At 44.5% G+C, this 27,108-nt stretch overlaps 1 protein-coding gene across 4 annotated transcripts in view; it reads left to right on the top strand.

Moving 5' to 3' along the window:
- The window catches only part of POLRMT (RNA polymerase mitochondrial), a 67,260-nt gene that overhangs the window by 19,939 nt on the left and 20,213 nt on the right, over window positions 1-27,108 (top strand). For 2 of the 4 annotated variants that reach the window (XM_087922693.1, XM_087922691.1), the window contains exons 6-15: window positions 3,170-3,316; window positions 5,440-5,601; window positions 8,896-9,066; window positions 11,670-11,909; window positions 12,654-13,439; window positions 16,830-16,952; window positions 18,041-18,163; window positions 20,704-20,883; window positions 23,093-23,179; window positions 25,522-25,635. In XM_087922693.1, coding sequence (XP_087778819.1) covers window positions 3,170-3,316; window positions 5,440-5,601; window positions 8,896-9,066; window positions 11,670-11,909; window positions 12,654-13,439; window positions 16,830-16,952; window positions 18,041-18,163; window positions 20,704-20,883; window positions 23,093-23,179; window positions 25,522-25,635 — 2,133 coding nt within the window. Of the gene's footprint in view, window positions 1-3,166; window positions 3,317-5,439; window positions 5,602-8,895; window positions 9,067-11,669; window positions 11,910-12,653; window positions 13,440-16,829; window positions 16,953-18,040; window positions 18,164-20,703; window positions 20,884-23,092; window positions 23,180-25,521; window positions 25,636-27,108 lie in introns of all 4 variants that reach the window. The other 2 variants (XM_087922692.1, XM_087922690.1) reach the window with 1 other exon arrangement.

Below are 27,108 nucleotides of genomic sequence, written 5' to 3'. Positions count from 1 at the left end.
AGACATTGTACTGATTAGTTAATGGACTAGGTTACTGGATGGATATATTGGATAAATGACATATGGACTGAATGACACTGCTTAAACTCTAAATGAATTAAATAACTATTTAAAACTACAAACAGTGTTTTTGTCTCCAGTGTGTGTATACTCTTGGGCCCAGCCTCTCTTTCATTTGGCTGCCTGGCCTGACTGCTGCTGTGCACTCTGCTTGGGGGTTTGTCCCCAAACACCAACACCATCCCTCTGCTAAACCCCTGATTCCCACAGCACTGTCTTAGGCCTAGAGATACTTACCCACGTTCATAGGGCTGTGCTGCTATTATTATCCTTCTCATCTTTCTCACCTTCCATTTTTCCTACCGTACTACCTCCTCCTATTGGTATTTTAAGATTTATCATTTGTTGTTTGTACCTTACTGTAACTATGTTTTATGATCTATGATTTATCACTTTGTTGTTTGTATGTACATTGAGACCTTATGCACCGGAGACAAATTCCTTGTGTGTCCAATCATACTTGGTCAATAAAGCTGTTCTGTTCTGTTCTGTTCTGTTCTGTTCTGTTCTGTTCTATTCTATTACACTATTCCACATTCCACCCCATATTTTCTTTATTCTATTCTATTCTATTCTATTTTATTCTATTCTATTCTATTCTATTCTTATTCCATTCTTATTCCACTCCATATCATCTATTCTATTCTATTCTATTCTATTCTATTCTATTCTATTCTATTCTATTCTATTCTTATTCCATTCTTATTCCATTCTTATTCCATTCCATATCATCTATTCTATTCTATTCTATTCTATTCTATTTTCTATTCTATTCTATTCTGTTCTTCAGTCCAATATCCTATCCTATCCTATCCTATCCTATTCTATTCCATTCCATATTTTCTTTTTTCTATTCGATTCCACATTCCGTTCCATATTTTCTTTTTTTCCTATTCTATATTGCATATTCCATTCCATGTTTTTTATTCCGTTCTCCCATTCCTTTCTATATTCTATTCCATTCTATTTCATTCCATTCCATATTCCATTCCATTCTACATTCTATTCTATTCCATTCCATATATTCTGTTCTGTCCCATCCCATCCCATTTGGGTACTTGGTTTGTACTCCCATCTTCCATTAGGATTAAAGCTCTGCATGTTGCCATTTCGGCATGGCGTAAATAACCAGGAATTAAGCTTGGCTTGAGGGGGTCTTTTTCTTTAAAAAACAAAACAAAACAGGATTTAACTGCCTTCAGCTGAGGCTTTTTTGTTTTGTTTTTGGGCCTTTAATTCTGAGCCTTTCCTCTGTCCAACCCACGCATAACCCAAAGTGCCCTGGCGTTTCTTCCTGGCTCCTCTCCACCATATTCCCATCATCTCTTCCTCATGCCTGAGCGAGACATGTTTCAAACATCCTAGCCAGGGGTCGGGACACCTTTACAACCTGTGGACTTCATCTCCCAGAATTCCTGAACCGGCTGCACTAGCTGGGGAATTCTGGGAGTGGAATTTATCCAGCCTAGTTGCCAAGTGTATGATCACATAACTTTGGGGAGGGGCAGCCTTAGAAGTTTGAATCTGGGTCATAAGTACGGGTAGTCCTCCACTTACAACCACAATTGAACCCCAAATTTATGTTGCTCAACAAGATGGTTATTGAGTGTAGCCCCATTTTATGACCTTTCTTGCCACAGTTGTTAAAGGAATCATTATAGTTAAGTTAATAACACAGTTGTAAAGTGAATCTGTCTTTGCTTGTCAGACCCCAGGACAGCATAATCTTCATAAATATGAGCCAGTTGCCAAATATCCTAATTTTGATCCCGTGCCCCTGGGGATGCTGCAACGGTCATAAGTGTGAAAAACAGCCCTAAGTCTTTATTTCTCAGTGCCATTGTAACGTCAGACGGTCACTATATGAATGGTTGTAAGCCAAGGACAATCTGTATCCCCCAGGTAGGTCTGTCGGAATGTCAAGCGCTTGCTAAGCAATTGGTCGTAAGTCAAGGTGTCTTCATTTCTTGCATCGGAGGAGGACAGCACATTTTCGTCCTTCTGTCCTGGCCACTTTTTAACGAGGCACAATTGAGAGCATTTTGTGGGAAACAAAAATTTAGGCTATTGATCCACCAGATTCAATAATGAATGGAGGCCCTAGAATAAAGAGACATGAACCAAAGTTTTAGGTAGGATGATTTCAAAATGTACCAGGACTATTTGTAATCCTGCTGAGCTGTTGCCAATTGTGAAACATGATTGTGCAAAGTATGGAAAGAGCTTTGAGATGTACACGGGTATATTTGGAGACTGTCAGTAAGAAAGAACAAGGAACTAAGTTGTGAAATCTGTGCAGAAAAGTATACAAAGAATGTCTTGGGATGAGTTTGGTACCACTGGCCATAGCTATTCCTTACTGGACTCAGCAATGTCACTGGACCTCATTGCAATGGATTATTGACATAAGTTGTGTTACGGTGGCTGTTCATTTTCCAAATTGCTCATGAAATAAACCTCTTAATCTTTAAGAATTATTGTTTGTGGTCTGTCTGTGTTCCTCTTTATTGGAATTTAACAAACGGCATCTCTATTTGGTTTGGCGGCTGCGGCGCCTCAAATAGAAAGTCCATAGAGAGAGTGGTAAGGACAGTGGAGAAGATTATAGGAAGCTCTCTTCCTGTCATTCAGGATACTGCTTATAAGCGGTATGTGCTTAGATCTCAAGGCATTGTGAGAGACCCAACACACCCACTTCATGGTCTGTTTTTGTTGCTACCCTCTGGGAGGAGGTTTTGAAGTATTTCTAGCAAGACTTATCAGATTCTGTAACGGCTTTGTTCCCTAGGCCATCCGTCTGGCAAACTCACAAGGTTTCTTTTTCTCGCCATGTACATGTATACAACCGAATTAGACTGTGTTGTTTCTCTGTGTCATATAATATGTGTTTGTGTAGGTGTAATTTTTATTTATTTATATTTTTGTCATGTTTATGTAATGTATATTAGAGGTGGTGACCCTTTGAGAACTGTATGCAATGACATTTCATTTTAATGCATGCTGATTACTGTACATTTAAAGTGACAATAAAGTTATTCTGAGTTTAAGGACTACTGGTATCCCTGAGGCATCATCACGGATTTCTTCCTCTTTTCTCTCCCCTCAGAAGAAGCCCATTCCTTACACCAAGCTCAATTTTACAGCCGAAGAGCTGCAGCAGCGGTTCCGAAAACAATACAAGACGGAGATATCCGACAGGGTCACGGTTGAGTCAGTGGAAGCCACTATACCTACCACAGCTACAACTATCAAAGCGGTAAAGTTAATTCCTGAGGAGAAAGTTGTGTTTAATTCCTGAGGAGAAAGTTGCAAATAAAAAGGGAAGGGATAAATACAGGAAGTGCTCGAGTTACGACCGTAAAGGAACCGGCCTGACATGGTAGTAACGTGTGACTGTTGTAAAAAGGTTTGGTCATGTGACTGACCAATATTACAAACTTTTTTTTTTATGGCAGCTGTTAAGCAAACCAGGGGTTCACTCTGGGGCACAGTTTTGCCAAAAACTGAACGTGGATGCCGGTTTTCAGCAAACCCGTTTGTTGTCAACTAAAAAATACTTCTTTGGTCTTTTTAGTTGCTAGCAGAAAGGGTGTTGGGGAAAGCAGTACATTCCTTAAATGCTTCAGATGCTTTGGCAGTCAAAGCTGTTGGCGCGTAAGATTATTACTGGCGAACATGATTGATAACTCTTGGCTATGGATTGGATGTTTCTCATTGGAGAATATACATCCAGGGGGTGGGGGGAAGACCAGGGTCAAGGGTGAAATGAATGAAGTGTCAGAGTCGGCTGCAACTAGGAACTGCCAACATGTCAATTCCTAATAAATCAATATTTTTTACTCTTAAGAGATCTGGCTAGAGACTTAAGATTTGAATGGGGATCCATGTTGGAGCCTTGACATTTGTAAAATGTAGTCAGGTGTCTGTGGGATGCTGCAAACAGCCATAAATGTGGCCTGATTGTAAGCACCCGAAGTGGGTCAGATGACCACTGGATGCTCTGACCGTCAGAATTTCAAATCTGGGTTGTAAAGTACCCCTCAGGTAGGTCCATTGGAACTTCAAACAACTGCTGAGCAGCCAGTTGTAAATTGAAGACTACTTGTACATCAAGAATGGTTGCAAGGAATTGGATATGAACTGTGGTGGCACAATGGTGAGAATGCAGTGTTGCAGGCTGATTCTACCGACTGCCAACAGTTCAACCCTCCGATATCATCTAATAATATATGTACATGATTATAACGATTATGATGATGCTTATACTTTAACACTTTGGATACCTAGAAAACACACTGTTCAATATAGAAAATGGAATTTGTGATGCAAAACCAATAAAAAATATTTAAAACAAGAACAAAAAACAATTCAATCATCATCAGGCTCAAGGTTGACTCAACCTTCCATCCTTCGGAGGTCGGTAAAGTGAGGACCCAGATTGTTTTGGGCAACAGCTTGTGTCTGTAAACCACTTAGAGAGGACTGTAAAAGCACTATGAAGCGGTATATAAGTCTAAGTGCTATTGCTACGTCTAGACAAGTATGCAAAACCCTGCGGAGAATGTCCTCGCTTAGTCTAGTCTAGTGGAAAGAAGGACCAGGGGTGACATGATAGCAGTCTTCCAACATCTCGGGGGCTGCCCCAAAGAAGAGGGAGTCAAGCTATTCTCCAAAGCACCTGAGAAGGCAGGACAGGAAGCAACAGATGGAAACTAATCAAGAAGAGAAGCAACCTAGAACTAAGGAGGAATTTCCTGACAATGAGAAAAGTCAGTGGAGCGACTCGCTTCCAGGCGTTGTGGGTGCTCCAACACAGGAGGTTTTCAAGGAGAGATTGGACAACCATTTGTCTAAAATGGTGTAGACTCACCTGCCAGAGCAGGGGGTTGGACTAGATGGCCTCCCAAGGTCTCTTCCAACTCTGGTATTCTGTAATGTTTCTAAGGCCGTGCCTTGACCTGCTGGTTGGGGAATTCTCCAAGTCGAAGTCCCCATATCTTCCAGTTGCCACGGTTGAGAAACACTGTTCTAGATCTACAACAGCTGTGACAAGTGTGTAGCAAGTGCTGAGTTTTTAGTAGTAGATTGCCAGTTATTGAAAACTAGTACAAGGTGGCATCCAGGGGTGGGCAATTAATTTTCCCAAGGGGAAATTAGGGAACTGGGAAACTGGGACCGTTGTGGAGAGCCACTGCCATTCCCTACCACCTGCATTACCTCGCTGCTGCCCCCTTACTAACCATAATAAAATCGGGGACAGTCACGGGATGACTCACTTAATGACCTCATCACTTAGCAGGTGAAATTCCGGGCCTCAATTGTAGTCAAAAATCAAAGACTTCCTTGCACAGTGAAGGATCTTTTCTATTCTCGCCCTAGAGGGAAATTTTGAGCAAGATTCGTTCTCAGTGGGAAGCAACTTTGCTTCACAACCTGACGAAGCTCAAGAAACAAGAGAACATTTGGCGGACGTCCAAACTGGATATCTATCCGTTCCTTTGTGTGCTGACCGACAAGGAATACGTAGATCTTATGATGCAGGTAAGTTGTGCTGGCAATGAGAGAAGTGAATGTTTGTAACTCGGGGTTGAACTCTCTGGGGTCTTTGGCGCTTTCTGAGCTTAGTTGTTTTCTTGCAGACGTTTCATGACCCAACTAGGTAATATCATCAGTGCTAGAAGGAGAGAAGGGTTTGCGGAGGAGGAGGAGGAGGAGGACTGTGGGTTCCTTGGTGTTATCTGAGCTTGGTTGTTTTCTTGCAGACGTTTCAGGACCCAACTAGGTAACATTGCCAGTGCTAGAAAGAGTGGGGTTTACTCTTTGTTTATACAGGTAGTCCCTTAACTTACAACAATTTGTTTAGTGACCTTTTGAAGTTACAACGGCAGTGGAAAAAAGTGACTTATGACCATTTGCCATGCTTACGACCGTTGCAGCATCCCCGCGGTCACGTGAATAAAATTTGGATGCTTGCCAAACCTATATAAAATGTTTCATAGGTGGCATCTTCCTCCAAGCAGAATCATCCAAAATATATCAAAATATATCACTCCACTGCTGGAAATGCACCAAAGAATATGAATCAGATTACCACATATGGCGGAAATGCAGAAAAACTCTGGAGTTTTGGCATAGAATCCAGAGGTGGTTTGAGGAGATGGTAGGGCATAAAGTGGAATATAAACCGGGTTTTTTTCTTATTCGGAATCGTATCAGAAAAATACAATAAAGAGGAGATCTATTTAACCATACATGTGATTACGGCAGCAAGGTTAGCCTTTGTTCAAAATTCCCGATGACAGCGAAGTGATAAAAAAGATATGGACATGCGCTGAGATGGATAAATTAACTTTAGAAATGAAGGACAAAGATGAGACTATATAAAGTATGGGATAAATTCTATCCATGGTGGGGAAAAGGGAAGGATCTGGAATCAAAAGAAAGCAGGATTGGCAAAACGGATGATTAGAAATAGGAAAGACTGTATATATGTATAAATATATAAATGGAGATAAAACATGTATTCTATGCCGTAATATGTATGACAAACAGGATTGTCAGGACGATCACACCATGCCCAATGTTTTTAATAATTTACTTAATAAAATTTTGTTTAAAAAAACACACACACAATTCGGATGCTGGCCCGCTGACTCCTATTTACGACAGGTTGCAGAGTCCCAAGTTTGTGGTGATTTCCCCTTTTGCAACCTTCCGACAAACAAAGCCAGTGGGGAAACCAGATTCACTTAACAGCCGTGTTCATAATTTCGTTAAGAGGTTCGCTTAACGAAAAGGTGGCGAGAGAATGGGGGCAAAACTCACCGAACAAATTTCTCACCCAGCCACGTAAATTGCGGGCTCAACTGTGGTCGTAAGCCGAGGACTTGCCTTGATATAACAGCTTGCTTTTCCTGAGCGTGGTGGGCGTGTTCTTGGATGAGTTGCGACTTTGTGACTTGTACCCATTTGCAAAGGGAGGTGGTCGGGCTGCTTCTCAGGAGGAACGCTGGACCGGTGGGGCGAGCTCCCCGTGGATGTAATGCCGTTTCCCCCACACACACACACTTTGGTTTCTATCCTGACTCCAAACAGGAATTCCAGTTAATTTAGGGCAGGGGTGTCAAGTATGATTTCATTGAAGGGCTTCATCAGGGTTGTGTTTAACCTTGGAGGGGGGGGCATGGCAGGGGGTGAGCATGGGCTTATGTTGGGGGCACCAGTTGGGACTTATGTCGGGGGCACCAATCGTGGCCAAGTGCTAAAAGCAGGACTTCCCTGAGACCCTCCCTCCCTCTCATTGCAATCTCCTTCCTTCCCTTCCCTCTTTTCTCCTTTTTCCTTTCTTCTTCCTTCCTCTCTTCCCATCTTTCCTTTCTTCATCTTTCTTCTTTCCCTTTCTTCTTTCCTTCCTTCCTTTTTCCTTCCCTCTTCCTTCCCTCTTTCCTTCTTTTTCCTTCCTTGCTCTCTTCCCATCTTCCTTTCTTTTTCTTCATCTTTCTTCTTTCCCTTTCTTCTTTCCTTCCTTCCTTTTCCTCCTTTTCCTTCCCTCTTCCTTCTCCTTTTTCTTCCTTCCCCTCTTTCCTTCTTTTTCCTTCCTTGCTCTCTTCCCATCTTCCTTTTTCTTCATCTTTCTTCTTTCCCTTTCTTCTTTCCTTCCTTCCTATTTCCTTTTACTTCTCTCTTCCTTCTCCTTTCTTCTTCCTTCCCCTCTTTCCTTTTTCCTTCCTTGCTCTCTTCCCATCTTCCTTTCTTTTTCTTCATCTTTCTTCTTTCCTTTTCTTCCTTTTCCTTCTCTCTTCCTTCCCCTTTCTTCTTCCTTCCCCTCTTTCCTTCTTTTTCCTTCCTTGCTCTCTTCCCATCTTCCTTTCTTTTTCTTTCCCTTTCTTTCCTTCCTTCCTTTTCTCCTTTTTTCCTTCTCTCTTCCTTCCCCTTTCTTCTTTCCTTTTCTTCCTTTTCCTTCTCTCTTCCTTCTCCTTTCTTCTTCCTTCCCCTCTTCCTTCTTTTTCCTTCCTTGCTCTCTTCCCATCTTCCTTTCTTTTTCTCCGTCTTTCCTCTTTCCCTTTCTTCTTTTCTTCTTTCCTTTTCTTCCTTTTCCTTCCCTCTTCCATCTCCTTTCTCCTTCCTTTCCCTCTTTCCTTCTTTTTCCTTCCTTGCTCTCTTCCCACCTTCCTTTCTTTTTCTTTGTCTTTCCTTCTCTCCTTTCCTGTCCCATCTTGCCTGCTCAAATGGAAAAGGGGGAAACGTTTCTCCTTTTAGTTTGTTTTTAGTTTCTCTTGGCTCTTTTTCACTAGCAGAGGCACCACAGGCCGGATCTGGCTCGTGGGCCTTGAGTTTGACACCCCTGATTTAGGGTGTTACCTGCATTTGGGTAATAAGTCATCCACAGTAATTTATTAGGTTTTTTTTAATATTTTAATTGCTTTGGTTGAGTTGGGTGGCTGTGGAAAGTGAATAAACAAATAAAAAATCCCTGGTGGGCACAGTGGTGAGAATGCAGTACTGCAGGCTGACTCTGCCCACTGCCAGGAGTTTGATCCTCACCGGTTCAGAGTTGACTCAGCCTTCCATCCTTCCAAGGTGGGTAAAATGAGGACCCAGATGGTTGAGGGCAATTATGCTGACTCTGCAAACCGCTTAGAGACGGCTGGAAAGCACCATGAAATAATATATAAGTCTTAAGTACTATTGCTAAATAATAGAAACACTAAGTAAGAAAGTAAAACTGAAAAACAGAACAATGCTTCTTAACTTTTTTAAAAAAAATTAAAATTGCTACAGGTCCTATACTTGAGTCTCTTAAGTTGTCTTTGTTTTAATTTGCCTTCTTTTCAGACGGTCTTCAGCATGCCAGCCCTTGGGGAATGCGTCAGCATTTTAGCGAAGGATCTGGGTACCAGAATCTACAATAAATACACCATTCAGAGAAAAAGTTGTACCATTTCATCAGAAAATTTTGAGAAGACCTATGATAGCTACGTCAAACTTTTGGCCAAGGATAATCAGGTATCCAACTTCACCATCCCTGTGGAGATTCTCAGTCATCCAGATCATGGCTGTCCCAGAAGTGCTTTTTTCAAGAGGCAACTGGACTTTGGTTTTTCAGAAGATTGCAGAAGAACTGAAGAAGCTTCTTAGATGAGAAGTGAAAAAGTCTTCAAAGAAAAACCAGAATGTCCAATTGACTCTTGAAAAAAAGCACCTTTGGGATAGACCATCTCTAGTTTCTGGATTGACCACTTTCGTGAGAGGATTTTTTGGGTTCCAATAACTCAGGGCTATTTTGGACTAAAACTAGATTTTTCTGAGTTCCTTTTTTAAGGTTGACCTAATGGTGATGTTTTCAACCTTTTTCAACTCATGGAACCTGTTAGATAGATAGATGATAGATAGATAGATAGATAGATAGATAGATAGATAGATAGATAGATATGGATATTTTTGTAATGTTTCTTTTTATTTTTCTTAAATGTATCTATTTGATGTACTCATAACTATGTACTTATACCTGTAATCTTATAATTGCTTGACAAAATAAATAAATAAATTATCACACACACAGACCTTGAAAACGGAACAAGAAGCACTAGTGATTAGAAAATTGGCAACATAATGTAAATTAAACTATCTACAGATAGTCCTCGACTTACAACCACAATTGAACCCAAAATTTATGTTGATAAGTGAGACATTCGTTAAGTGAGTTTTGCCCCGTTTTACAACCTTTCTTGCCACCGTCGTTAAGTGAATTATTGCAGTTGATACGTTAGTATCATGGTGGTTAAGTGAATCCCTTTTCCCCCCATTGACTTTGCTTGTCAGAAAGTCACAAAAGGGGATCCCATGACCCTGGGAAAAAACAACGGTCATAAGTATGACCATGGGGCTGCTGCAAAGGTCATAAATGTGAAAAATGGTCACAAGTCAATTTTTCCAGTGCCGTTGTAACTTTGAACCCTCACTAAATGAACTGTTGTAAGTTGAGAACTCCTTGTACTGTAAATACAACGTTAATATTTAGAACCCACAAAAAATGGAACTACTTTAAGGCTGTCAAAACTCGTGGGCCTAATGCATCACAAGATGGCCCCGCCCAATTGCCCAATTTAGCAAAGGGGGGGGGAAAAACGTCCCGATACTTCACATGACATTGCCGTGATGACGTGAGTTTGACACCCCGGTTCTAGAGCAGGGGTGTCAAATTGGATTTCACTGAGGGCCGCATCAGGGTTGTGTTTGACCTTGGGAGTCTGTAGTGGGCATAACCAGTCTGGGTGTGGCCAGCTTGGGGTCACTCATGTCGGAGGCATCTGTGTTGGCCCAAGCACTCTGCCAGCGAAAATGGGCTCCCGAGATCTGTTTTCAGCTGGGACAGCTTCCTGCAACCCTCTGCCAGCAAAAACGGAGCTTGGGAGGGCCATATGGATCTGGCAGAGGCACCGCGGACCCTTCCATCACTGTTTCCAGGGCGTCCCTGTAAGCCAGATCTAAGCACCCTGATCTGGCCCTCCGGCCTTAAGTTTGACACCCTTGTTCTAGAGGTTAATGTTTTAACCAAACCATTCCAGTTAAACTGCCAACCTAGCAGTTTGAAAGCATGCAAATGCAAGTAGGTAAATAAGTATCACGTTGGCGGGAAGGTCACAGCACTCTGTGGCCACAGGACCGTGGAAATGTCTTCAGGCAGCACTAACTCAGTGGCCTTGAAACGAAGATCAGCACCGTTTCCCTAGAGTCAGCACGACTAGCAGGGTAAAATCTGCAGGAACCCCCTTTATCAGTGGCTCCCAACCTTTTTTGAACCAGGGACCGGTTTCACAATTATTTATTCTTCCACGGACCGGTACCTGAGTAACGTGAGACTCCACCGCCATCGGGACGGCTCTTCGTTCGAAGCCGCCGCCCCCTTCGACAAAACTAAGGCGCGAGCACCCAAACGCCGCTTTCCAACTGAAAACCCGGAAGCAACCGAAAACCCGGAAGCGCTGTTGAAACAAGATGGCGGCGCCCAAGCTTTGCAGCCCGGTAAAAAATGATCCACGGACCGGTAACGGTCCGGGGACTGGTGGTTGGGGACCCCTGCCCTATATGGCATAAGAGCAGAGGCAGCTTTTAAGACTTGTGGACTTCAACTCCCAGAATTCTCCAGCCTGGCTGGAGTTGAAGTCCACAAGTCTTAAAGTTGCCAAGTTTGGGGAGCCCTGCATAAGAGCAACGACCAAGGAGACAGGCGGCACCAAGGGCGGCGTCTTCTTATCCCGTCAACCGTCTCCAGCAACTTCAGTGAGCAGTGCAGTGTGTGAACCCAAACACGTTTAAGTAGAGAGAGCCGTGGTGGCGCAGTGATTAGAATGCACTACTGCAGCAGCCTGACTTTGCCCACAGTCAGGAGTTTGATTCTCATCGGCTCAAAGTTGACTCAGCTTTCCATCCTTCCGAGGTCAGTAGAATGAGGACCCAGATTGGTGGGGGTGGGTGGGTGAGGGGCAAAGATGCTACCATTTGTAAACCGCTTAAGAGCGGGCTGCAAAGCACTGTGAAGCGGTACGTAAGTCTAAATGCTGTCAGCCTCCAGAATGTAAACTTCACCCTCTCCTTTGCCTCTACAGGTGAATGGTTTTTTGCCCCGGGAATATTGGGAGAAGCTGAGGGCAGAGGTGGGTTATAGTCCTTCCTTGATATCCAAGCAAGCCGTCTGGCCCCCAAGCCTGTTGGTTCAGCTGGGTTTTCAGCTGATAGAACTGATGGTCCAAACTCTGAAGCTGGACAACAGCCTGCTGCCTTCGCTCCCTAAGAACTCCGTCATTCCAGTCCTGTATCACGTCTATTCTTTCCGCGGAACCAAGCAGGTGAGCAACGCGGACGGCTGGTCAAGCGTGCAAAACCCTGAGGCGCCTGTGCTCACTTTAGTCGAGTGGAAAGAAGGACCCGGGGTGACATGATAGCGGCCTTCCGATATTTGGTGGGCTGCCACCAATAGCCTGGAGGGTGGCGGGTGGGTCAGCCTATTCTCCAAAGCCCCTGAAGGCAGGACAAGAAGCAAAGGTTGGAAGCTAACCAAGGCGAGAAGCAACCGAGAACTTAGGAGGAATTTCCTGACAGTGAGGACAATTAATCAGTTGGAACAACTTGACTCCAGAGGTTGTGGGTGCTCCAACTCTATAGGTCAGTGATGGCAAACCTTTCTGTTGTGGTGTGTTGAAAGCGTGCGCGTGCACTGGCATCCACAATGCAATGCGCCCTGCGCATGCAGCACACCCGCCCCGCCCTTTTACCTGCACTGCACATGCACGCACCTCCCAAGCTGAATTTTGGTCCGTTTGAGGGGTCACACTCAAAGCAGTAAAAGGAGGGAAACCTATACTTGTTTTTTTTTCTTTAGTGTTAAAATTTGTATTAATCTAGAATTTATAAAAAGAATGTGTAATGGAAAGGGAATAAGACAGACTAAAGAATCAACTAAATTAATAAGTTAATATAGACTATTAAAAGCAAGGAGAGACATTGGTAACCTTTTTTATTATTCTATTCCTTGTAGCATTAGCGGTTATTTTCTAATTTTTAAAAAATCCCCCTTTCTTTTCCTTTTGCAGATCGGTTTCATAAAACCTCACTCCATCCTGATCCGGATTCTTCAGGAGGCTTTGGAGACAACGCTCACCTTTGACTCCTTCATCCTCCCCATGCAGTGCCCGCCCGTGCCCTGGGTCTCTTCCCACTTCGGGGCCTACACTCTTTCCCCCGTCAAGCTGATGCGATGCCCGGACGGGGTGTTCCAACACGAGCTGCTTTTGGACGAGTGCCCTCACGACCACCTCTGCTTGGTCCTGGACGCGCTGAACTTTCTGGGCAACTGCCCTTGGAAAGTCAACCAGCCCGTGTTGGACGTGATCATCTCCATCTTCAACGATAAAGGCGATGAGAAGTTGGACGTCCCTCCGCCGCCATCTTGGGAGGCCAAAGAGCTCGCCAAGCAGCTGGCCGAGAGTGCGCCCATGTCCCGGATGGCTCTGAAATGGAAGATGGCCCAGTGCCGTAAGAAGAACCGGGAGACCTACAGCCTGCGGATGGACATGCTCTATAAGCTGTCCATCGCCAAGCACATGAAAGATGAGGTTTTCTGGTTCCCCCACAACCTGGATTTCCGTGGGAGAACCTACCCGTGCCCCCCTCACTTCAACCACCTGGGGGGCGACTTCACCCGGGGGATTCTCCTCTTTGCGGAGGGGAAGCCGCTCGGACCCAAAGGCCTGAATTGGCTGAAGATCCACCTGGTCAACCTGACAGGGCTGAGGAAGAGGAACTCTCTGAAGGAGAGGTTGGCCTACGCCAATCAGATCATGCCCGACATCTTGGATTCGGCAGACCACCCGTTAACGGTATGCATTCGGTGGAGGTGCCGTGTTTCGCGGGGGAAGCGTTGCCCCCGTCGGGCACTTTGTGGGTTGCAGGGGGTGGGTAGCTGGTGGGAGGGCTGGAGGCAATTAATCCATGGAAGGACTGGCCTCTGTCTAGAAGTTGTGTGTGAACCTGTTTAAAGGAAAGTCACTAGTGAATGGGGGAAATATCACTGGTGAAGCCAGGTAAGCGGAAGTGGGATTATGACATTCCTTGTTCTTGGACATAATTTGTGGATCCTTCCTTTGTTCTGCCTGCCTGCCTTCTCTCCTATTTGCTACATCTTCTTTCTTTTCCTCTTTCACCTCCTGTTCCCTTCCCTCTTCTCTTCCTTTTCCCTCCTTATTCTCCTACTCTTCTTCTCTTCTGATCTCTCCTTTATCCCTTCCTCCTTTACTTGCTTCCTTCCTCTTCTACATCTCCTTTTTTCTGTCTCTCACCTCTTTTTTGGCTTTTGTTCCCTTCCTTTCTCCCCCCCTCCTTCCTTCTCTCCTACTTGCGACCTCTTCTTCCTTCCTTTCCTCTTTTACCTCTTCCCTTCACTTCCTTTCCCTCTTCCCTCCTTATTCTCCTACCCTTCTCTTCTGATCTCTCCTTCATCCTTTCCTTCCTTCCTTCCTTCCTTCCTTCCTTCCTTCCTTCCTTCCTTCCTTCCTTCCTTCCTTTCTTTCCTCTTTTACCTCTTCCCTTCATTTCCTTTCCCCCTTCCCTCCTTATTCTCCTACCCTTCTCTTCTGATCTCTCCTTCATCCTTTCCTTCCTTCCTTCCTTCCTTCCTTCCTTCCTTCCTTCCTTCCTTCCTTCCTTCCTTCCTTCCTCTTCTATATCTCCTTCCTTTCTCCTTCACCTCTTCCTTCCTCCCTCCCTCCCTAGCTGGCACTAGAATGCTTGCGTATTTTATTTTTACTGCAAAATGGTAGGTGGCAGCATTACTATTTTTAACAAAGGCAACAGGGCTTTGTATAGTTGTAAATAAAAGTAAGCTTTGTTCACCACTCACAATCATAGAATTGACTTTTCATGCTTAATGGTTTTCAAATCCAGTTTGCATCCAAGTAATATTATACAATAAATTATTCGTTCGGCCTTATTTTACATATATTTTTAAATTTTACTGTTTTATAACCTTTGTAATGGGGAGTGGGGGAATTGATGGGATTTGGGAAGTGTTTCAGAAGGAGCCCTCCCTAGTTGTAGAAAGTATTGGCAGTTCTTGACTTAGATCAAAATTGAACCAAATTTCCGTTGCTAAGTGAGTCAGTTGTTAAGTGAGTTTTGTCCCACGTTATGACTTTTCTTGCCATAGTTGTTAAGTGAATCACTTCCGATATTTAGTAACAGGGCTGTTAAGTGATTCTGGCTTCCCCATTGACTTTGCTCATCAGTTGGATGATCGCTAAGATGGATGACGTGACTCTGGGACCCTGAAACCGTCACAAATACAAATCAGTTGGCAAGTCTCTGAATTTTGACCACATGACTATGGGCATGCTGCAGTGGTCATAAGTGTGAAAAAACAGTCCTAGGTCAGTTCTTTTCAGTGCCATTGTAACCTTGGTCAGTAAACAAACTATTGTAAGTCGAGGACTACCCGTTGTAACCCTGTCTGTATCGCTTAGGAACAGCAGTTCTGAGCGTCGTGGTTGCATTCATTAAGCCACAGCTCGTTTCTCCTCAGGCGAAGTGAACCACAGTGGCAGAGACCAAATAATTTTATAATTATAAACTGGTTCATTTACCGGGCTTTCTCAGAGCTGAGCCCGTCTCTACCCCCCTGGCCTGTTATCACCATTTTTAAAGAGAAGCTACACCATTAACGTTATACAAATAGTCCTCGACTTACAACGGTTTGTTTGCCAACCATTTGAAGTTACAACGGCACTGGAAAAAAGTGACTTATGACCACTTTGCACAGTTGTGGCCCCTCACGGTCACGTGATCAAAACTCGGCCGCTTGGCAAGTGGCTCGTATTTCTGACGGTTGGGCCAGGGTTCCAAGTAATAGACCCAGAGCAAGCAAAACTCTGAGGCAGGTAGATTCCTCAAAGAACAGCTTTCTTGGAGATATCGTATTGGCACAGATCTGGTGAAAACCTAATTAAAAGTAAAAGTTTGTCATTTTCTCAAAAGAATCTGTCACATGGTCCAATCACGGCATTCTCTGGTTGCCGGGTGACCTCACTCCTCCTCCTTCCTGAGAATGTCCTTGGTTCCCAAGAGGAAGCATTTTGTTTTGGCTACAAAACCCCAGCTAACTCAAATCCCCCCTTCTCTATCCCTCAGCTCCAGTGTGACAACACTAAACCTTCCAAGATGGTTTCTGTCAGGTCAGCTACAGAGGTGACAGGTTGCCCTGTGCCGGGGTCATGTGGTCCCCTTTTGCGCCCTTCTGACGAGCAAAGTCAATGGGGAAGCCGGATTCACTTAACAACTGGGTTTACTAATCTAATAACTGCAGTGATTCACTTAACAAACGTGGCAAGAGAAGGTATCAAATGGGACAAAACTCACTTAAGAAATGTCTCACTTACTAATGTAAATTCTGGGCTCAGTTGTGGTCGTAAGTCGAGGACTACCTGCAGAGCACTGTTCCTTAACTTTTACAGCTTGAAGCTGTGTGGACTTCAATTCCCAGAATTCTCTGGTCAGGATGCTTTAAGATATGTGGAGTTCACATCCTGGCTGAGGAATTCTGGGAGTTGAAGTCCATACAACTTCAAGCTGCCAAGGTTAAGAAATCCTGATACAGGTATCTTTTAATGGCCATTTGAAGTTACAATGGCACTGAAAAAGTGACTTATGACCAATTTTCACACTTAACGACTATTGCACGGTCACGTGATCAAAATTCAGGCGCTTGGCAACTGGCATGTACTTATGACGGTTGCACTGTCTTGAGGTCATGTGATCACCATTTGTAACTCTCCCAGCTGGCTTCCAACAAGCTAAGTCAAGGGGTGGGGAGCCTGATTCGCTTAACGACCATATGATTCCCTTAACTGCAGCGATTCCCTAAACAACTGTGGCCAAAAAAAAGGTCGTAAAACGGGGTGTATCTCCCTTGACACCTGCTTTGCTTAGCAACAGAAATTTTGGACTCCATTGTTCTGGTGGTAGTACATCAAGGATTACCTACAGCATTGTTGCTTTTCTTTTTAAAGTGTAAACTGCCCATCGGTCTTTCAGGAGTCTGTCAACCGATGATGATGAAGAAGAAGAAGAAGAAGATGGCGATGCCCTCTTGCTTTCCCATTGCCATTTTCCAGCTTCTCCTTCCTTGGAAGTCTCGTGGCTGCCGTAGTACCAAACCTGCCGATTCTTCCCTGTAGTCATCTTTCAAATTCGTTTTTTCTTTCTTTCTCTGGTGACAGGGCAAGAGGTGGTGGATGGACACCGATGAACCCTGGCAAGTTTTGGCGTGTTCCATGGAGATTGCGAAGGCGGTGCGATCTCCCGATCCTTCTGAATACATCTCCCATTTTCCTGTTCATCAGGTAGAGAGCCTTATAGGATAGAAATATAGGAGTAGAGTAGAGTAGAGTAGAGTAGAGTAGAGTACAATAGAATAGAATAGAACAGAATAGAATAGAATAGAATAGGACAGAATAGAATAGAATAGAACAGAATAGAATAGAATAGAATAGGACAGAATAGGACAGAATAGGACAGAACAGGGAATAATAGAGTTCGAATAGAATAGAATAGAATAGAATAGAATAGAATAGAATAGAATAGAATAGAATAGAATAGAATAGAATAGAACAGGGAATAATAGTGTTAGAATAGAATAGAATAGAATAGAATAGAATAGAATAGAATAGAATAGAATAGAATAGAATAGGCAGTAGAACAGGGAGAATAGAAGGAATAGAATAGAATGTGGACTAAGGAATAAAATAGAATAGTAATAAGAATAGAATTGAAGTAGGAATAGAGGAATAGAATAGAAGGAATAAGAATAGAATAGAATAGAAGAAAGAATAGAATAGAAATAGAAAAGAAGTAGAATAGGATAGAATTCTTTATTGGTCAAGTGTGAGGAATTTGTCTTTGGTGCATATGTGCTTGGAGGTCCTTTTCTCCTTTGTTTTACACCAGGCAAGGGATGATGTGAAACCCAAGAGGATTTTTTTTTAAAAAAATTACTTATTAAGTTTGTTTGCCATCCATCTTGGCACAAAATGACTGTAGGCAGTATTTATTTATTTATTTATTAAAATATTAATTATTTCATTCCTCATTCCAGATTTCCTTAGACTACAGGAAATGTAATTCAAGTGGCATACAAGCTTAATATATATAATTCTAATTATGTGTTATTATGTCTCATTTTGTTATAATTATTAGCATAATAATTATTAATCATAATAAACCATTATTTGCAGATCCCGGGGGCCACTTTAGAGCTTCCTGGTTATGTTATTCAAGCTAAGATTTAACATAATTTATGACTCCAACCATGATGTTTTTGGGAGGGGTTTTTGGGTGGGGAGTCAAGATGCCACTTTGTCCAAAGGCGTCTGTTGTTTCCAAATTGCTGACGTTGGCTAATTCTCTCTTGTCATCCATTTCCTCTCCTCAGGATGGTTCATGCAATGGGCTTCAGCACTACGCTGCGCTTGGGCGCGACGTGCTTGGCGCCTACTCCGTCAATCTCGCCCCATCTGAAGTTCCTCAGGACGTCTACACTTCAGTGGCTCACCAGGTGAGGCTGTGGCTGCGTGGGAAAAGCTGCTGGCATAAGCACCTTAGTCCTTCTTTCACCCTAATCCTACTTTAAACTTGCATCCAACCCCTCCTTTCGTCCTAACCCTACATTAAATTTCCATCCGACCCCTCCTTTCATCCTAACCCTACATTAAACTTCTGAAGAGCGCCACAGCAGCAGTATTCCTTTCTGCACCTTGCAGAAAGACTAGAAAGAGGTATGGAACCTCCATGATCAGGAATGGTTTATCTCCCAAATAACAGGCTGTTGTAATATATTGTAATATGTTGTAACAGCAATGGCCTTTGAGTTTTTTGAAGCTTTCTGGAATTAAATATCCATGGCACAATTGAAACAGGTCTATTTTGGTGGTTCGCGCATTGCCTCTGTCGCCCTACTATTGACAAATGCTTGAGCAGCGGGTTGGACTAGAAGACCTCGGAGGTCCCATCCAACTCGTTTATTCAAACAGAGCTCCTGGAATGAATATATTTTTCTGGAGCCCCTCTAGGATTTCATCTCATTGGTGATGATACCACCAACGAGCTCAATGATGGCTAACCTTTTGGGCTTCTGTGCCAAAAATTGTGTGCGTGCTTGCACACTCACACTCGGGTGCCAGAACCCAGAAGGCAATGTGCGCCCCACCCATGCCTCCTATGCATGCAATCCCGGCTGCCCCATTACCTGCACTGTCCCTCACAGCTGATTTTCAGCCGGTTTGAGGCCTTTTTCAGCCTCCCAGAGGCTTCTGCAGGCTTCTGCAGGCATTGCAGGCTGAAAACTAGGCCGGTTTCGTCACTTCCGGTATTTTCGGAAAAACAGGAAATGATGAAACAGGGCTAGTTTTCGGCCTGCAAAGCCTGCAGAAGCCTTCCTCAAACCTTTGGGAGGCCATAAAAGGCCTCAAACCGGCCAAAAATCAGCTGTGAGGCGTGTACATGTACAGTGAGGTAAGTTTGCCTGCAGCTCGCGTGCCGGCACAAATGGCTGTGCGTGCCACCTGTGGCATGCGTGCCGTAGGTTCGCCATCAGGGAACTAGCTGAATAGAACAGTCTTTTATTACCTTTCCATGCCTGCTCCCTCACACAACATAGCTAACTAGGAAAGAGCTAACCTCAAACAGTCTTAAAGACTGATTTGGATTCTGTAAAGGTATGTTATTCTCTCTTGCCTGTTCTACCCACTTATAAAATAGACCTGTTTTCTAAAAGACCATTACGACAATGGACAGGACATTATGATTGTACAGGTAGTCCTCGACTTACGACCACAATGGAGCCCGAAATTTCTGTTACAGGGACATTCCTTGAGTGAGTTTTGCCCCATTTTGATGATCTTCCTTGCCATCGTTGTTAAGCGAATCGCTACAGTTGTTAAATTAGTAGCCCAGTTGTTAAGTGAATCTGGCTTCCCCACTGACTTTGCTTGCCAGAAGGTGAGCCCATGACGCTGCAACCATCATAAGTATGTGTCAGTTGTCAAGGTTCTGAATTTTGATCCTGTGACCCATGGAGATGCTGCAATGGTCGTAAATGTGAAAAATGGCTGTAAGTCACTTTTTTCAATGACATAACTTTGAACGGTCACTAAATGAACTGTTGCAAGTCGAGGACTACCGGTACATCGAGAATTACTTGTGCTTATATATATTAAATGGCTCGATACCTGTGCTTTGCTATGGAACTATGTGGTCGAGCTTAGTTTGGGGGGAAGAATATACAAGGTGGAAATTCGGCCTCTGCCTACCAGCATCCATCGGTATTCATCCGGCTAGCCTCCTGTCAGTGTGTGAGAGAGTTGAGGGCTATTTGGAAACTGAAATAGTATTAGCTGTGTGAGCAAAGAGGAGACAGCAAGGAGCCTGGGCGTGGCTTAGCTCAACTGGTCTGTACTAACTCTGCTTGGTGCTGTGAAACTGAAACTGAACCTGAGACTCCTCTCCTCTGCTTGTGTTTTGCATTTGGAACAGATTTCTTTTCAGGTGGGGAGGGGGCGTAGATCTCCTTAGCATCAGAGCGTGTTAATAATAACATAGGAAATACTAATGCTCTGATGGTCATTTTGACAAATCCTTTCTTAGTAAGCACCTAGAACAGGGGTCTCCAACCGTGGCAACTTTAAGCAAAGCTGGCTGGGGCATTCTGGGAGTTGAAGTCCTCCAGGCTTAAAGTTGCCAAGGTTGGAGACCCCTGACCTAGAAGCCAAGGGGAACGTGCGAAATTTCAAATTTGTAGGCTTTACAGTTCTGGAGATTTTGTGATGATGCATGAATGGTATTTTGCTTTTATATACAGTATATAGATATAAAGGTGTATATGTCTTGTCTGTTTATATCTGTCTGTCTGTCTGTCTGTCCGTCCATCCATCCATCCATAAGGGACCAGCGACAACAATTGAGCCTCCTGTTTTGCTTGTGGGGCATTGCTTCAGCCAACGCAAGAATCGCGGTCCCTGGTCCTCCGAGCCTGCTTAGAAGCATCTCCCATTTTATCCTCCTGCTACCATTTTATCCTCCTTGCTTTCCCCAATGCAGGTGGAGTTAACTCGGAAGAATGATGCCGAAAATGGAATCAAAATTGCTCAGGTCCTGGAGGGCTACGTAACTCGGAAGGTGGTGAAGCAGACGGTAATGACGGTTGTGTATGGAGTCACCCAATATGGGGGGCGTCTCCAGATAGAAAAACAGCTGAAGGAGATTGAAGACTTCCCAAAGGTGACTTTTCTTCTCTCCCCCCACCCTTTCTCCCCCCACTTAAAACAAATATTAACAAAGCCCAGCATATAAGCATATCATGTGAACACAGCCAATTTATTCCTTTTACTTTCCGAACCATTCTTTTTAAAATTTCGCACTGAAGTTGTGAGCCACTGCTGTAGATTGTCTGGGGAGGGTGTTCTTAAATTGCCCGGTGGACGGTTGGTTTTAAAAGATTAGATCAGAGGTGGGGAACTATGGCCCCTTGATGACTTGTGGACTTTTAACTCCCAGAATTCCCAAGCCAGCCCTTATCCTTCGATTAGCTAGGCCGAGGTTTTAACTCCCAGAATTCCTGAGCCAGCCCTATCCTTCGATTAGCTAGGCTGAGGTTTTAACTCCCAGAATTCCTGAGCCAGCCCTATCCTTCGATTAGCTAGGCCGAGGTTTTAACTCCCAGAATTCCTGAGCCAGCCCTTATCCTTCGATTAGCTAGGCCGAGGTTTTAACTCCCAGAATTCCTGAGCCAGCCCTTATCCTTCGATTAGCTAGGCTGAGGTTTTAACTCCCAGAATTCCTGAGCCAGCCCTATCCTTCGATTAGCTAGGCCGAGGTTTTAACTCCCAGAATTCCTGAGCCAGCCCTATCCTTCGATTAGCTAGGCCGAGGTTTTAACTCCCAGAATTCCTGAGCCAGCCCTTATCCTTCGATTAGCTAGGCCGAGGTTTTAACTCCCAGAATTCCTGAGCCAGCCCTTATCCTTCGATTAGCTAGGCCGAGGTTTTAACTCCCAGAATTCCTGAGCCAGCCCTATCCTTCGATTAGCTAGGCTGAGGTTTTAACTCCCAGAATTCCTGAGCCAGCCCTATCCTTCGATTAGCTAGGCTGAGGTTTTAACTCCCAGAATTCCTGAGCCAGCCCTTATCCTTCGATTAGCTAGGCTGAGGTTTTAACTCCCAGAATTCCTGAGCCAGCCCTATCCTTCGATTAGCTAGGCCGAGGTTTTAACTCCCAGAATTCCTGAGCCAGCCCTATCCTTCGATTAGCTAGGCTGAGGTTTTAACTCCCAGAATTCCTGAGCCAGCCCTTATCCTTCGATTAGCTAGGCTGAGGTTTTAACTCCCAGAATTCCTGAGCCAGCCCTTATCCTTCGATTAGCTAGGCTGAGGTTTTAACTCCCAGAATTCCTGAGCCAGCCCTATCCTTCGATTAGCTAGGCTGAGGTTTTAACTCCCAGAATTCCTGAGCCAGCCCTTATCCTTCGATTAGCTAGGCTGAGGTTTTAACTCCCAGAATTCCTGAGCCAGCCCTATCCTTCGATTAGCTAGGCCGAGGTTTTAACTCCCAGAATTCCTGAGCCAGCCCTATCCTTCGATTAGCTAGGCCGAGGTTTTAACTCCCAGAATTCCTGAGCCAGCCCTTATCCTTCGATTAGCTAGGCCGAGGTTTTAACTCCCAGAATTCCTGAGCCAGCCCTATCCTTCGATTAGCTAGGCTGAGGTTTTAACTCCCAGAATTCCTGAGCCAGCCCTATCCTTCGATTAGCTAGGCTGAGGTTTTAACTCCCAGAATTCCTGAGCCAGCCCTTATCCTTCGATTAGCTAGGCCGAGGTTTTAACTCCCAGAATTCCTGAGCCAGCCCTATCCTTCGATTAGCTAGGCCGAGGTTTTAACTCCCAGAATTCCTGAGCCAGCCCTATCCTTCGATTAGCTAGGCTGAGGTTTTAACTCCCAGAATTCCTGAGCCAGCCCTTATCCTTCGATTAGCTAGGCCGAGGTTTTAACTCCCAGAATTCCTGAGCCAGCCCTTATCCTTCGATTAGCTAGGCTGAGGTTTTAACTCCCAGAATTCCTGAGCCAGCCCTTATCCTTCGATTAGCTAGGCCGAGGTTTTAACTCCCAGAATTCCTGAGCTAGCCCTTATCCTTCGATTAGCTAGGCCGAGATTTTGAGACTGCCGTGGTGGCACAGGGATCAGAATGCAGAATTGCAGGCTGACTCTGTTCACTGCCAGGAATTCGATCCAGATTGGATCAAGACTGACTCAGCCTTCCATCCTTCCGAGGTTGGTAAAACGAGGACCCAGACTGTTGGAGGCGAGATGCTGACTCTGTAAACAGCGTAGAGAGGGGCTGTAAAGCACTGTGTAGCGGAATATAAGTCTACGTGCTCTAGCTATTGCATCTCCTGTCTACAGTTCTTATGGAATCTTTTTCCCTGCTTCTAGGAGAATGTTTGGCAGGCTTCAAAGTATCTTGTCCAGCGAGTCTTTCAAAGCCTTTCCCAAATGTTTTCCGGGTCTCGGGAAATTCAGGTAAAACTCATGATTTGCAATTTAAAAGAACTTCCTTGCTCTTATTTTTTCTCTCTCTTGTAATCTCATGCTCCCTGACCTGGTGCAAGCGCCATGTTAAAATAAGTAATAGTTTAATGCTGGTAGCCCTTAACTTACAACCATTCATTTAGTGATTGTTGTAAGTTACTGAGGCACTGGAAAAAAGTAACTAATGGTTGTTTTACACACATATGGCTGTTGCAGCATCCCCTTGGTCATGTGATCAAAATTCAGATGCTCGGCAACTGGCAAGTACTTACGACCATTGCAGGGTCCCCGGGGTCACATGATCCCGTTTTGCGACCTTCTGACAAACAAAGTCAATTGGGAAGACGGATTCACTTAACAACCTTGTTACTAAACAACTGCGGTGATTCACTTAACAACTGTGGCAAGAAAGATCGTAAAATGGGCCAAAACTTGACTTAACAACTGTCCTGCTTAGCAGCTGAAATTTTGAGCTTAATTTGTGGTTGAAGAGTCGAGGACTATCTGTATTTAATAAACCAAAATCTGTTGCTTTTGCAGAAACTACTAGCAAGAGGGGGACCAATTTGGGGGGGGCGGATCATGGGTTGCATTTATTGTGGGGGCCCAGCAGTAAAGTAATGATAAGAGTAGTCAGAATTTATGTTTTGTGGGGGATAGACAGTTGGGTAGAGTTGTTTATTTAATGTTATGTGATTTTTAATCCTGCCTTTGTTATTGTTTCTAAATAATTCATGGAGAAGAACCTATCTGATACTTCCTCCTCCTCCCGTTTCCCCCACAACAATCCTGTGCGGTAGATTAGAGTGACTGGCTCAAAATCACCCTGCTGGCTTTCATATCCAAGGCGGGGCTAGAACTCACCACCCCTTGGTGATTAGCCCAAAGTCACCCAGTCTGCTCTCATTCCTAAGGCAGAACTAGAACTCACCATCTCCTGGTGATTGGCCCAAAGTCACCTAGCCAGCTTTCAGGCCCAAGGCAGGCCTAATCTCCCATTTTCTTGAGCTGTGGTGGTGCAGCGGTTCAAATGCAGTACTGCAGGGCTACTTCTGCTGACTGCCAGCTGCCAGCCATTTGGCAGTTCAAGTCTCACCCACTCAAGGTTGACTCAGCCTTCTGAGGTGGGTAAAATGAGGACCTGGGTTGTTGGGGGCCAATATGCTGATTTTGTAAACCGCTTAGAGAAGGCCATAAATCACTGTAAAGGACTATATCAGTCTTAAGTGCTGTTGCTCTTCTAGGCCAGGTGCCTTAACCAAGCTGGACCAAACTGGCTCTTAATATGTTATATTAACTTATGTATTGGGAGTTCAGTTCTCAGACTTCTTAACTCATGTAACTTAACAGCATGGCCGGAGGGGAAATTCAAACCTATAGGCATCTCTGAAGAGGCAGAGGCCACGCTGTGGGAGACCTTCCCTCTCACCCTCCCGAAATTCCAAATATGGTTCCTTCCCTAAGCCCCCCACACCCCTTTCTTCAAACCATCTGTTGAGGTAATTCCCCATCAGGTGAATGAGCACATACAGGGAGACGTATAAAGAGTAGTGTTTGAATAATACACACAGAGCACACAGATACACTGTACAGTAAATGTAGGTTTTTACTTCCAGAAAGGTTTAAGCAAAGTCCAAAATAAGCAATCCAAAGTCATTCACAAGTTAAATCGGTCAGTTTTCAATCCAGGGGTAATCCAAATATCAAAGTTCAGTGTCAAAAAACAGTTCAGTAACAGACTTACATTAAATCCAGTAATATCAGTCAATTAGGAAAAATGGAGGAACAGAAGGAAACAGATACTCACTCAGACACACAGAAGGAAACAGATACTCACTCAGGCACACTCTCTTCTGAGACTAAGACTAAAACAACCCAGGTTTCTGGCTCCATCTTATGGCGGTTTGAGTAACCACACCCACATGCAGTTTTTAGCATGCTCTTAAAGAGACAGTATTAAAATGTCTATCCTGGTTTATATATTTCTAACCCAAATATCTGTTAGGTGACATATATTCCTAACACCACCCCGCCAGGCTCAAGGTTGACTCAGCCTTCCATCCTTCCGAGGTCGGTAAAATGAGGACCCAGTTTGGAGGCAAATAGAGGGGGCTATAAAGCACTAGGAAGTGGTATATAAGTCTAAGTGCTTTTGCTATTGCTTTATATGTGTTTGTATATGTGTGTGTCTGGGTAATGTGTGTATGTATGTATACGTGTGTGCATATGGAATAGCTTCTGCTTGAGCCAGGGGGTTGGACTAGAAGACCTCCAAGGTCCCTTCCAGTTTCTATTCCATTCCATCTGGTTCACCATCCCTTTTGGTCTTGCAGAACTGGCTGACCGAAAGCGCCTGGCTGATTTCCAAGACGGGCCAGACGGTGGAGTGGGTGACCCCGCTAGGGCTGCCCATCATTCAGCCTTACCATAACAAGAAATCCATGTCGGTAAGTCCCTCAAGGATCCTTGGTTTCTGTCACTCAAAGCTCAGAATCAGCGTGTTCTGTTCTCTTCCTCCTCCTCCTCCTCCTCATCTATCTCACTTCTCTTCCTCTCTCTCTCTGCTCCTTCCTTCTTTTTCCTGCTCCTTCCCTCCCTTCCGCCTCCTCTTGCATGTCACTTTTCTTCTTCCCCTCCTCCCTTTCTTTTCTTTCTCCCTCCCACCCATCCTTCTTTCCTTCTCCTTTATCTTACTTTCCTTCCTCTTCCTCTGCTCCTCCTCCACCCTTCTTTTTCCTTCTCCTCTCTTCTCCTCCTCCATCTCACTTCTCTGCCTCTTCTTCTCCTCCTCTTTCTCCGTCTTTATTTTCCTCCTCCCTCTCACTTTTTCCCCTCTTTTTCCTCCTCCTCTACCCCTCCTTTTGCTTCTCTTCCTCCTCCTAACACAGGCAGGGAACAGAAAGCTGAGGCCCCGATGAAAGGTGGGTGCTGGGGTTTTCTGGGGTGTGGGGGAGCCTTACAGTCAAGAGCACCCCCTGAGTAGCCTCCAACCAAGGGAGGAGGGGAAAAAAAAAAAGAGTGGTGGCATGACTCAGCATTTTGCAGTGCTGGAAGGTATGAGTCAGCCATTCAGGGGAGAGGATGACTCAGCAGACAGGGCAGCCAAGGGGGATTTTGCCAGGAGAAGCAAACAGCGGGCTGAAGCTTTAGGGAAAAAAGAGTGGAATTTTGTCCTGCCACATGGGCGTTTGTTTTTTTCATGTATTTATAGCCTCTTCCTACCTATTTCTAAAAAGAAATAGTGGTTTGGGGTTGTTGTTTGTTTTTTTTAAGAAACTGGGGCTGATTAAACAGAGGGCCACTGATTTTATTTGCAATGGTTATCTCTTCCTTCCTCCCCTTGCCCCCCCCCCCCCCAGTCCATTTCTCTGGACCAGTATTCCTCAGCTTTGGCCCCTTTAAGATGTGTGGACTTCAACTCCCAGAATTCCATGCTGGAATTTACACTGTGTTTGCATCAGTTGCCCCGAAGAATGGAGGGCCCTTAGGCTCTGGCCTCTCTGAGGGGAGCAGGGAGCAGCCAGACCCACCTGCTGGTCAGAGGACAGGCAACTACACAACACTTTGAGGAATGGACACTCAAGTTTCCTTTTTCCCTCCCCTCTCCCATCCTTCTTCCTCCCATCCCCTTTTGTGTCATGTCCTTAAGATTGCAGAGGAATTGTCTTTGTCATGACCTATCCTTAAATTATATGTGTGTGTATGCGGGGGTTGGACTAGATGACCTACAAGGTCCCTTCCAACTCTGGTTATCTGTTAAAGGTTCTATTGCATCAGATCATGCAGCTCAGTATCCGGTTTCCCCAAAACTTAACCAAGTGCTTCCAGGTATATCTGTTAAAGAGAGACAGACAGACAGAGAGAGAGAAAGCATTAACCCCGCTCCCTTCTAGCACTGATGATGTTACCTAGTTGGGTAA

This window comes from Pseudonaja textilis, chromosome 1, assembly GCF_049901715.1.
Source record: "Pseudonaja textilis isolate UNSWEBS1 chromosome 1, rPseTex1.2, whole genome shotgun sequence".
Taxonomy (NCBI): domain Eukaryota; kingdom Metazoa; phylum Chordata; class Lepidosauria; order Squamata; family Elapidae; genus Pseudonaja; species Pseudonaja textilis.
This window is presented reverse-complemented; position numbering and strand designations above follow the sequence as displayed.